This window comes from Ursus americanus, chromosome 24 (genome assembly GCF_024610735.1).
Source record: "Ursus americanus isolate L20-20 chromosome 24, mUrsAme1.1.p, whole genome shotgun sequence".
In the NCBI taxonomy this organism is placed as follows: Eukaryota; Metazoa; Chordata; class Mammalia; order Carnivora; family Ursidae; genus Ursus; species Ursus americanus.
The window spans coordinates 15,458,458-15,470,798 of record NC_142150.1 but is presented as its reverse complement, the minus strand read 5'-3'; the positions used below and the strand labels follow the sequence as shown (position 1 = coordinate 15,470,798).

The following is a 12,341-nucleotide window of genomic DNA, read 5'->3' as shown; positions in this document are numbered from 1 at the left end:
TCTACTTAAACTTCTCTAGCCCAAATCTTCCGAGGAGATTTTACAGTTATTGGATAGTGGAAACAAAAACAGGACACAGCATCCCACTGATATGAATGCCACATCTTCTCGTTCTCATGCTGTTTTCCAGGTAACAACCCATTACACCATTGCTCTTAAAATTGAATTTAAAATAAACAAAGCCAAATTCATGTGGGATAATTTTCATATATGCAAAGAAATCCCTTCAACTGTGCACTCCTTCCTCAGCATTTCCTTTATTTTGGAGCTTTGAAAAGATTTTATCAAGAATATTCAGAATTGAGATGATGTAAATCAGAAGTATAAATTTTTACTGTGTAAAAATACAGGATAATAAGGCAGTAATGTTAAAGGGTTTTTTTTCCTTGTGTTTTTCAGTGAAAATATTTAATCTTTCTTAAAGATAATCTTATATTCAAAACAAACCTTCTCTTTTTAGGTATAGATTTACAGAAGCAATAAATTGGGGAGATTCTGATTTACTTTTTTAAGGATTTCATCATAGGGACCTTGCAAGTAGTTGCATTCCTTAAGGACATTGATTGCATTGATACAGTTCTTTTTAGGAATACAGTTCCAGAAAGAGTTAAAGCATATGTTAGTAGGTATTATTTTTTGTAGCTCCTAGTCCTGTTAAAATCCAAATTATTTATAGCTTCATTCTGGATTATGCTAGTGTAATCCGATTTACAGTAAGAAATTGATATAGTTGAAAGAATTCATATCTGAGGCAGTCAAGTCATTCAGAAAGTCTCCAGTTCATAAAATTTTATTAACCCTTTCTGTTCTTTCCAGTGACTCTTCATTTATCAGTAGTCATAAGAGAAATGTTTATCTGTGACATTGAAATTTCCCCAACATGTCTTAGACCCTGGTCTGTAAGAATATTAACAAAGATCTTTATGATGGAATAATGGCTAATCTTACCAATCTCTTTTAAGTTTGCCACTTAATTTATTTCAGTTAAACTGAACAAAGTAGCATTCAATAAATGATGGTTTACTCTATTGGGCTGAACATGACAAGTATATTTTACTAATTTTTTTATATGGGACATTTTCTTAATTATAATGACATACAACAGTTTTAGGAATTAGAATACACTTACTCTTCAATTTGGGTCAACATTCAAATTCAGCTTTCCTTTAGGAACAACTCCTGGAGACATGCAAAGCACTCTGGCCACTGCCTTTGGTTTTTGGTTAGGAACATTATTTCTAGAGTACCTGTGCCCCGACCACCACCTCTGATAATTCTATGATCTGGCTCAGTGGTTACCAGAACACAAATGGCAATTGTTTTGAGCTTCTGTCAGATCAGGAGTTATTTGCCCTCTGGTACACATATAGGAAATCTTTTCATTTTTGAGTTTTTTTCAACTTCCGTAATTATTTCTGGTATTCTTGGATATCAGCAAGTCAGATTATTATACTTTGTTCAGTTTGTTTTTAAAATGAAAATAATTTTGATTTCATATTCTTTGAAAAATAAAGTGCATGTTTCCCTTTTAATTTTGCTAAATCTTATCTTCATTTTTCCTATTCTCCTGTAATTTCAAAAAAGATTTATTTGCGACAACAAGACAAAACAGCAAGTATCAGTCAAAATGTACGAATTGCCAAGATGTCACTCATTGACCTGGCAGGGTCTGAGAGAGCCAGTTCTACCAGTGCTAAAGGGACCCGGTTTATAGAAGGCACAAATATTAATCGATCACTCTTAGCTCTTGGGAATGTTATCAATGCCTTAGCAGATACAAAGGTAGGTACTATGTTTATTCAAGTATTTTGAAATATTGAAATCTATGTAATTCCTAGGAAGATACTACTTTTTGTTTTAAAGGTCTCTTATAAATCAAATTTCAAGAATATATCAGTAATTGTAAGACCATAGAAAGCCTATTATATCAAATAAAGCTGTGCTTGGTTTGGTTTGGCTTGGTTTGAATTTCTAGTTTTATAATCAAAATTTGTTGAAAGAAATGTATTGAGTATCATATTTATGGTTAATATTTTATGGTAATTTCTCATCACTTATTTTATAATCAGAATTTGCTGAAAGAAATATATTGAATATCATATTGATGGCTAATATTTTATGGTACTTTCTGATCACTTACTTTAAACCTGATATTAAAATGACCATTTAGTGGTCACTACACAACAAACACAATTGAATTGGGATGAATACAAAAATTACATTTTAGGATAACTTAATTCTGTTCTGATTAGTAATTTGTGTACTATAAAATTGGGTTAAATATTAAGAGTTTTTATTTTTCTTAGGAAGATGGGCTTAAGATATAAAATATAATTAAATCACCTAATAGGATAATGTTTATTAGATGCCTTTGGGACATTTAAAAATATTTTACATCTATTATATGCCAGAGTGCTTACTAGAACACAGCATATTTGACAGCTTCTGTATTGGTGAAATGACTTCCTTTTTTTTTTAAATTAAAATATGATCATTAGTTTAAGTTCAAGCCAGGTTCAAGCTTTAAGAAATTTCTGTATTTAGGAAAACACAGGTCAATGAGTGCTAGGAAAATGTTGTACTTTGAATTAGTAAAAATATATTAAAATGATTTGGGAAGTCTTTTTTGAAGAGGCAAGTTCCTGAAATCACGTAAAGATTACAAAAGCAAGATGTCTTTTATGACTTTTTAACTTTAACTTTTTAACTTTTTCTAAGTTAAAATCTCAAACATGTAAGCAGACAATATGTATAAAGACTGGTTTTCTAAACTTAAGCCATTTATAGCATTTTTTCCATACTGACTTAATTTTTAATAATTGACTCCTATTGAGTCATTTATGAGTCCATGTTTAATGCATGTCTTGTACATGTAAAATCATTTCAAGTTAACACCAGTAGTGCACATTGCACACTGTTTAGGAAACATTGCTATGGTGGAAAGCACAGTAGGGCCTCTTTCTAGCTCTGAGTTATCAGCCATGTTACCTGAAGCAAGTCATTTCACTTTTGTTTAGCTTCCATTTTTCTCTTCTGTAATGTGAAAGATTTACACTTCCATTTTTCTCTTCTGTAATGTGAAAGGTGTAAACCTTTATAATATAAGGTTGCTTTTAGCTTAACATTATAATGTTCTGTTTTTATGGAAGTTGTGCTTTTTGGAAAATTTTTTACTTTAAAATCATAACTGTATCTTTCAAGTAAAGGAAAACCAAGAAATAATTAAGTTCTCTTAGAACTGTGTTGTCCTTTCAGATGAAGTCTCTGTAAGATTATAATTTTAATTTACTTTGTATCCATGTTAGCTAATTATTTAATGAGAAATAGCTCTCTACCATGCGGAATTCTTATTATTCCTATAGTAGATTAGAATAGAGCATACATTACTTTTATATTTTAATTTCTTTTAAAAATTGAGATTTTTTTTAAATGAACATTTTGTTTCTGATAAAGAAAAGTTAATACGGAAAGATTTTGTTACATATACCCCACACTCAGTTTTCCCACTTGTTAACATCTCATATATATATGGTATACTTACCACAACTGATGAAACAATATTGATTTTTTTTATTAACTAAAGTTTATTTAGATGGGAATATAAACTTCAAGTAGAGTATTTGTTTTATATATTCACTCAGTAGTTCCATAAAATTCATTATCATCATTTCGATCACCAATTATATAATAAGTCTGGGCAAAGTTGGGCAGTGCTTAAATTCTTAGAGTGAAGTGATAGCAGGTTTGCATTTAAATGTGGAAAATGACATAAGAATTCTTTTTTTGTTCTTTCAGAGAAAGAATCAGCATATTCCTTACAGAAATAGTAAGCTCACTCGCTTGTTAAAGGATTCTCTTGGAGGAAACTGTCAAACTATAATGATAGCTGCTGTTAGTCCTTCCTCTGTGTTCTACGATGACACATATAACACTCTTAAGTATGCTAACCGTGCAAAGGACATCAAATCTTCTGTAAGTGTGTTTAGTCTGCCTTTGTTGTAAGGGCATTGGATGTATACTATTTTTATAACTCTAAAAAAATATTAATTAGAGTTGTATTTTTACTAATGAATTTCAAACAGGGTTAGAAATGTCTTTATTAGCTTGGTTAATTGAGCATTAACTTGGACAATTAAACCATTAAGCATCTTGATTACATATGTAATAGATACTATTATTTAGTCTTTTGGGAACTAGGATGCTTTAGTGCCTGTCTTCCTAAACTTTTTCACATCATGGCACATGATATTCTGATGGCACACTGGAATAATTGGTCAGGGTTTTAACACATTTGTTATAGCCAGGGATGATGTTATCTGCTTTTACTTAGCACCAGCCCTTTCTATCTGAAAACCTTGGACATGTTAGGTAATCTCTCCAAGCCTCAGTCACTTCATCTGTAAAATAGATATATCTGCCTTAGTTTATAAAGTAAATAGCTCTTTTAAAATAATTCATGATATCAATGTAACCAATCTCTATATAGCTCTAACAATATAATAATGATTGGTTAGGTCACTATTTTTGCCAGTAATTTGGGATGATTAAAAAAATGTTAAGTCAATCATGATGTATTTTTAAAATCACAGGATTTCAGGGTCGGAAAAAACCTAGAGTTTAAGTGGTGTGATGGCTTCTCCTGCTGTTTACCCCTCTGCTACTCCCACTGTATGAAGATGAGCGGGTTATTGTCTTTCTTATAGAACTGTTCATATATTCTGTATAATTAATTGGAAAAGGATATACTCTGTGGGTATGCAAAGCTTCTTACATGTTTTTCATGTAATCCTTACAGCAACCCATTGAGGAAGGCTCTACTTTACAGTTGAGGAATCCCATGCTCAGAATTTTAAGTACCAAATTCTAAATCAGTTAAGTGAGAAGTGGACAGGGCCTCAAAATCAAGTATTTGAACTTCTGTTTAATGTTCTTTCCACTATTCCATAGCTGCCAAGAAGCCCATATAATTATAAAAAGGATAAAATGTAATAAGAACTCATTAAAAACTAGTTGAACTTAGAAATTGTTGAAACTTAAAGTTATCTCTAAATTTCTTAGAAGTCAGAGGAAAAAGAAAGTGGGCAATTTTAATTATAATGTGAAGAATGCTTTGTAAGTTCTTAAAAGTACCTTTTCTCAGATAGTAAGACAATTTCTTTATAATTTCATTTATTTTATAAATGTGCTTGGCATATCCTCTTATAGATTTTGAACATGAGTGTAAGTGATCGTGATTGTCACATGATTTTAATTGTCACAAATTCTGAATTCATGGAACTGAATGAGGAAATAATGCCATTTTTATTGTATATATAGTTATGTTGTTATTATCTCTCTATATATAAATGCAATCATAATTTCTGTCTTTTAACAGTTGAAGAGCAATGTTCTTAACCTTGACAATCATATAACTCAGTATGTAAAGATCTGTAATGAGCAGAAGGAAGAGGTATGTCTATTCTTTACATTTTATGCTAATTTCCCTTAGTTCCTCATTTATGTGATTCTGCAAACTTAATTGCCTAAAAATTTGATGTCTTTTCCTATTGCAGTTAATGATCTGGCATGTTCAATTATTTTTCACAGCTAAAATTTTTCTGTGGCCACATATAATAGAGACAAATAATTTGTTTTGTATTTTAACTAGTGTGTCTCTCTACTAGATCTTAATGCTAAAAGAAAAACTAAAAGCCTATGAAGAACACAAAGCCCTTACTGATGAAAATAACAAAGCAAAGTTAATGATTTCAAACCCTCAGGAAAAAGAAATTGAAAGGTAAAAATGACATTGAGATCTCATTTTGAGGATTTTATGGTTTTGAAATTTAGTCAGATATTTTATGTTATCATTTGTTGTATGTCTTTATATATATATATTCTCAACTGAATTCAGGAAGCCACTGACTGCTCTTTATATTTTGCACACTTTGGAGATCAGATCATTTTAATTATGATTACATACTTGTGATTATACCAGGACTTAGGTATAAGATCAAGAAAGTAAGGCCAATTATGTCACTTACGAAATTAGTTTTTTAGCAGTTTTCATATTTTTCTTCTCAGGTGTCTTATTCCATTCAGGCTGCTGTAACAAAATACCACAGACTGGTATCTTATAAACAAAACAAACAAAATTATTTTTCATAGTTCTGGAGGCTAGAAGTCCCAAGATCAGGGGACTGGCATAGGGTGAAGGCATTCTTTCAAGCTGAAGATTTCAATCCTTGAATCCTCACATGGCCTCTGGAGGGAGATCTCTCCAGAGCCTCTTTTTAAGGTTACTAATCAACGGGGCTCTTTGCCCTCATGAACTGATTACCTCCCAAGGGCCCCACCTCCTAATACCCTCACTTTGGGTGTTAGGTTTCAACATAGGAATTTTGGGTAACAAATACTAAGGCAGTTTCATCTGGCATAATATTATTCGTATAGTTCATGTAAACTTTATCTACCCTTTCTTGACTATGTATAACTCTAATAATTCATGTACTTTGTTTGTTTAGTTCATTATTTGAAGGGACATCTTTCAGTGCTATAAATTAATACAGAATTTTGATAGATTCCCACTAAGCTTTCTAGCAGGTAAATTTTTTTAAAAGAAAGTTGTTAATAATATAATATTCACAAGCACTTTTCCCCTAAGCAGTTAAGATAATTTTCCAAATTGTCCCAATGGAAGACTAGTTCAAGAGCTGTGAATCTTGAGTAGTTCTAAGAAGGCGATAAGAAATTCCTGGATCAAACAAATTTGGAAATTCCTTCTTTCTGAAGGAATCTAGGTGATTTCCAAAGTACGTCAGTTTATTAAAGGCTCTGAGAGGTCTTATAATAAAGGAATCTGTCCAAACTTGATTAACAGTGAAGTTAAACTTACTTTACATTCTCCAGAGCCAATGTTCTATTATCACTAGTATGAGAAACTGACCACAACTTAAACCAATGATTATTCACTCTGTTTTGGAACTCTAGAGTTTATAGCAGTATCTTGATATCCATAAGGAAGACTAGTCAACGGTGACTTTCAACCTAGTTGCAGATACAACACCTTTTTTAAAATTGGATTTGTATATTATAGTTTACATAAAATATCCTTGATTTGAAAAAAATGTTTTTGGACTCCGTTGACCCCAAATGCTAAGTAAAAACTACTTCCAATAATAATGCTTTAGTTTTGTAGATGGCTTTATAGTTTCTGATGATTTGTAGGCCCGTATTAATTGGTCACTCTAACAATCCTTTGAAATTCGAAATAGGATATTGTTTTCTCAAAGATAAGGCAAGAACTATAAATCATCTCTTTCAAATCTTAATCTTTTTCTTCCATACTGTTATTTTACAAATATCTTAAAGAGGGAATTAAAGTTATTTCTATCAATGACAGTCAGTTTTTCATATAGCATAAAGTGGACCTATATATTGTTACAGTACCAGAGTTCTATTTATGCTGGAGATTTTCTAAAATGTTTAAGTTATTTTCTCTTTATCCCTCCAACAACCGGTTGTCAAAATAATATTGTTGCGTTTATGATGCTTTTTGTTATATCCCGCCAATCTTACAGTGACTTTTAGTTTTTTCAAAGATTTTGTTTATTTGAGAGAGAGAGAGGGAGAGAGATCGAGAGAGCACACAAGAAGGGGGAGAAGCAGGCTCCCCGCAGAGCAGGGATCCCAATGTGGGGCTCGATCCCAGGACCCCGGGATTATGATGTGAACCGAAGACAGTCGCTTAACCAACAGAACTACCCAGGCTCCCCGTACAATGACTTTGAAAAAATAAATGAAGTAAAAGTCATTCCTTCTTAACACAGTTTACCTTATCAAAGAAAGCTTTTAACTGACATATTATTAGTTGTTGTTAGGTTTCATTTTGTTAATCAAATGTGGGATTGGCCCACATGCAACCAGATATTCTTTTGTTGATGCAAGTTTAAAAACAAATTTAAAGAAAACTAAAGAAGTCACCCACTGCTCAAACTTGGACTCACTGCTTGCATGGAATCATGCAGCGCTATTTAACCAGATCTAGTTACCAGTTAAAACCTTAGTAGACTTTTCTGCAGTTGATGTCTTCAAGTCATTGAACCTTTCCTTCTGATAAAATGATTCAAGAGGGAGATGGCCTGAGCTAGGAAATAAAACAGTAAAATCTTTAGAGTTTTAATTTGTGCAATATATTATTTAACATAATTTCCTTGTGTATTATAAAGAAGCTGTAATGATCAGATTATATACCCCATAGCCTTTTTCATTTTCCCTTAAAAGTAACTGTGTCTTGAAAGAAATATATGAAATATCTTTTATCATATCATTTATACTGTTACATAGAACTTTTTTAATGCCATGAATTTGCAAAGTGTCTTTTTAAAAATAAAGATTTTTATGTGGTTTAATCAGATGAAAGGAAAAATATACAGTATTTGCTGTCTATCAAAGCCATTTGGAAAGATAATATTCAAGAAGAAATCATAAAAAGAAAGTACAGTTCTTTATACAGAGTAATTATAAAACTTCACTTGTGACTGTATCAAGAAAATTGTGTAGAATTTAATATTCATTATGTATCATCTAAAATTATTGGCAAAGATTTTTATTGCTAGTTAGTTGAATGTTTTAAATGACTAGAAAATAGAGGGGCGCCTGGGTGGCACAGCGGTTAAGCGTCTGCCTTCGGCTCAGGGCGTGATCCCGGTGTTATGGGATCAAGCCCCACATCAGGCTCCTTTGCCATGAGCCTGCTTCTTCCTCTCCCACTCCCCCTGCTTGTGTTCCCTCTCTCGCTGGCTGTCTCTATCTCTGTCGAATAAATAAATAAAATCTTTAAAAAAAAAAAGAAAGAAAATAGTTATTAGTCAATCCCTTAGGACTCTTTACTGTTTTAAAATGATAGGTTTTGGGGGTTTTTTTATGTTTTATTGTGGGGTTTTTTTGTTGGTTTTTTTTAAGGAGATCTCTAGAAACCTTTGATACTTCCTTTTCTTCCATCCTAATTGGTAAAACCCACCAACTAAAATAAGTCTGGACCACAAAATTACAAAATTGAGAAATACTTAACTCTGTCCTTGGGCAAAATGTTTTAAAAAAACTAAGAAATTGTCTTTGAGAATAACCTAAAGATAACTTATCAATTCATTTACTGGCATTAGTGTGTTGTAATATAATGCAATGAAATTGCAATGTCCGTACATACTTTCTATGAAATATTTATCAGTTTGACAAAACTGCAGTAAAGTCGATGTATTGTGGTTTATAGTCATTCCCAATAGAGTTTCATTAAGAACTACTGACGTAAATTGGTGGTGTTTTTACCACAGATCCTTACAAATATATCTAAAATTCTGGCTGAAGAACATTTATTTTTAAATGCATATACTTTGTTACAGTTTTATTTTAAAGGCTTCACAGTTAATTTTTCTTTGAGAGCTTTGCCTATATGTGACAGTTCATACTATTACTGTAGCTCAGACCAGATCTGTGATTTAAAAACATAAATATATGTTTATAAAATTAGAATATTGCTGTCACCAATATTCTGACCCTGGAGGATGCAGAATTGCAGGTTCCTTTTCAGGACTTGCACAGATCTTCTGAGCTTGAGGTCTTTATGCATTTGGATGAGATGTGAGTCAAATCCCCCAACTTTGATTCTCCAAATCTCCATCGCCCTTTGGAGGAAAGACACTGGAGGGACTTTTCTAGGTTTACCACATTGCAAACTTGGTTGTTTTGGGTCCTGGCAGGGACTCTCAGCCAGGCTGTAGGGGGTACCTAACCGTCTGGTGTGTTTTCACTGTAACAAATTCTAAAACTAAAAACTGGCTATCTCACTTTCCCTAGGGGGCCATGGAGGCGCCATATGATTATGCCACCCACTGCTTGTTTCTTCACAGTTAGCCAACATCAAAACAACACACAGTACTTTGTTGCTTTCAGGGCCTTGTTAATTGGGATTGTACAGGTTCAAATTATCATCTTTCTCCTACAAACATAATATTTTATTTCTGCTACAGCTGGATACATGGATTAAATAGAGTATATGACTTATGTAATTATGACTTACATAGAGAGGCCTTATAATACCTATATCTTTTAGTAATTGATCTTCCTTGGAGGAGAAAAAGAGTACAGTAAAAATAAAGTTAATATCCTTTTCCAAACACTTTTGTTATTTAATAGGAAAGTCACTAACCTATTTGCTATTTGTCATTGAGTCTAATTCAATGAGTGATTTTTATTCTTTTGTTCATTTATTTCTTAAATTTATTTAACAAAATTAGTGAGATTCTATAATGTGTTTTATATTTGGTAGATTTCAAGAAATTCTGAACTGCTTGTTCCAGAATCGAGAAGAAATTAGGCAAGAATATCTGAAGCTGGAAATGTTACTAAAAGAAAATGAGCTTAAATCATTCTATCAACAACAGTGCCACAAGCAAATCAAAATGATGTGTTCTGAAGACAAAGTAGAAAAGGTATTTATTTATGATTAAATTTTAGACATGTAAACACATGGGGACTTCTAATTCTATAAATGTGATAGGTAATGTTATTTAATTACCCATTCACTACAAACAGTTGGAAATGCTGGAGGAAATGTATCAAATATTGTTTTAAATTCATAGTTAAGTGTGCAAGACACAAAATTAAATTCCTAGATGTCAGGAGGAAAAAGGAAACCAAAAAAACAAAATCACAGTTGCAACTGTTGCTTTTGTGAGGGTTGATGAAATGCTTAACATGAAGTTAACAAACTCACTGTTGGGTACCAAAGGAGGGATGCAGGCAATAATTTACAACTTAAACCAATAGCAGATCTTTTTTTCCAGGAAAGAACATTTTCTCACTGACATTGTTAGAATTTCCATTGCATGGTGCTTAGAAAGGCAGACCATCTTTTACTCATTTTTATTATTTCATGTGGTAGAACACTGCCCTCCCTCCCTCCACGCACGCAGACCTCTCCCAATATCCTACCTTCAGCGTACACCACATCTTAGGTAAGGGACCCAAGGGAGACAGGGAATTAGAAATGGCAGATCCTATGTAAAGCTGGGAACCTCAGAGGCCTGTACTCTTCATATTGGTAGTACACCATGAAGAAACATCTTCCCAATCAGCACAGAAAAATAAGGATCCACGCCTGGAGTAAGAAAAAGTCTCACTTAAAGACTAACTGTTGGGGCCCCTGGGTGGCTCAGTTGGTTAAGCATCTGACTCTTGATCTCAGCTCAGGTCTTGATCTCAGGGTCATGAATTCACACCCCATGTTGGTGCTCCATGCTGAGCATGGAGCCTACTTTAAAAAATTTCAAAAGAAAAAAAAGAAGTTGTTAAAGACTGCCGTTGTAGATATTCTTTCCAAGGATTTGAGGTTTGAATTTTTATAATCCATGTGTTTTACTGAGTAAATCCTTAAAATGAGAAATTAACATAATCAGAGCAGTGATTATCTTTGGGGAACTGGGCAGAGCAATACAGAATCAGCCTAGTGAAACAGACCCCCAGTTCAAATCACTAATGAGAACCCACTGTCCAAAATTTTAAAAGCACATGGTGAAACAGTCCACCATAATCAAGTCAGCACATTTGGCAAATAATGACAGAATTCCGAAAATTTCAGACAAAAACTATAAAAAAGACTAAAGACTTCAAAGAAGGAATTAATGATAAAGGAATTAAACATCAAAAGAACATCCATATGCAAAAAGAAAACCAATGAAACTTCCAAAAATTAAAGATTTACTCACTGAAATTTGAAAGTTCACTTTATAGGTACAATGCTAGGTAGTGTTTTAAATACTTTACATGCATTAAGTCAATTCTCAGAAAACCCTGTGAGAGATATAATATTATTATCCTCATAATTAAGATGAGGAAACCAGAGCACAGAGAAGTCATCTTGTTCAGGGTCACACAGCTCATAGGTGTCAGAGCAATGATTTGAACTCAAGCAAGTTGATTCCAGAGTCTATTATCTCTATCCTTTTTTGTGAGTTACATAAGCTGAGGAGAGTAATTCTGGGAACTGGGAGACCTGAGGAAATCATATCAAATATAGGATAAAAAGATAGCAAATGTGAACAAGATGTTGTTTCATGAAGGACAAACTGAAAAGTCATGCATTCTTCTAATAGTTACTCTGAAGGAGGTGTATTAGTGCAAAAGGGGAAAGGATAATATGCAAAGTTTCAGGCTTAGAATTTTCTAGGACTAATAAAATGTCAATAAGATGTAAGTTCAAGAAGCATGAAATATAAGCAGGATAAGAAATAATGTATACCTAGATGTATGCAACTCCAGATCACCAAAGAGCAGAAAAATAAACATTTTAATAATTATAAATA

The 12,341-nt window shown here is 32.7% G+C and overlaps 1 protein-coding gene across 2 annotated transcripts in view; it reads left to right on the top strand.

The window, feature by feature from the left end:
- The window catches only part of KIF18A (kinesin family member 18A), a 79,121-nt gene that overhangs the window by 16,028 nt on the left and 50,752 nt on the right, over positions 1 to 12,341 (top strand). For both annotated transcript variants that reach the window (XM_045808585.2, XM_045808583.2), the window contains 6 exons: positions 20 to 130; positions 1,585 to 1,782; positions 3,796 to 3,972; positions 5,375 to 5,449; positions 5,664 to 5,776; positions 10,307 to 10,469. In XM_045808585.2, the coding sequence (XP_045664541.2) occupies positions 20 to 130; positions 1,585 to 1,782; positions 3,796 to 3,972; positions 5,375 to 5,449; positions 5,664 to 5,776; positions 10,307 to 10,469 (837 nt within the window). The remainder of the gene's footprint in view (positions 1 to 19; positions 131 to 1,584; positions 1,783 to 3,795; positions 3,973 to 5,374; positions 5,450 to 5,663; positions 5,777 to 10,306; positions 10,470 to 12,341) is intronic.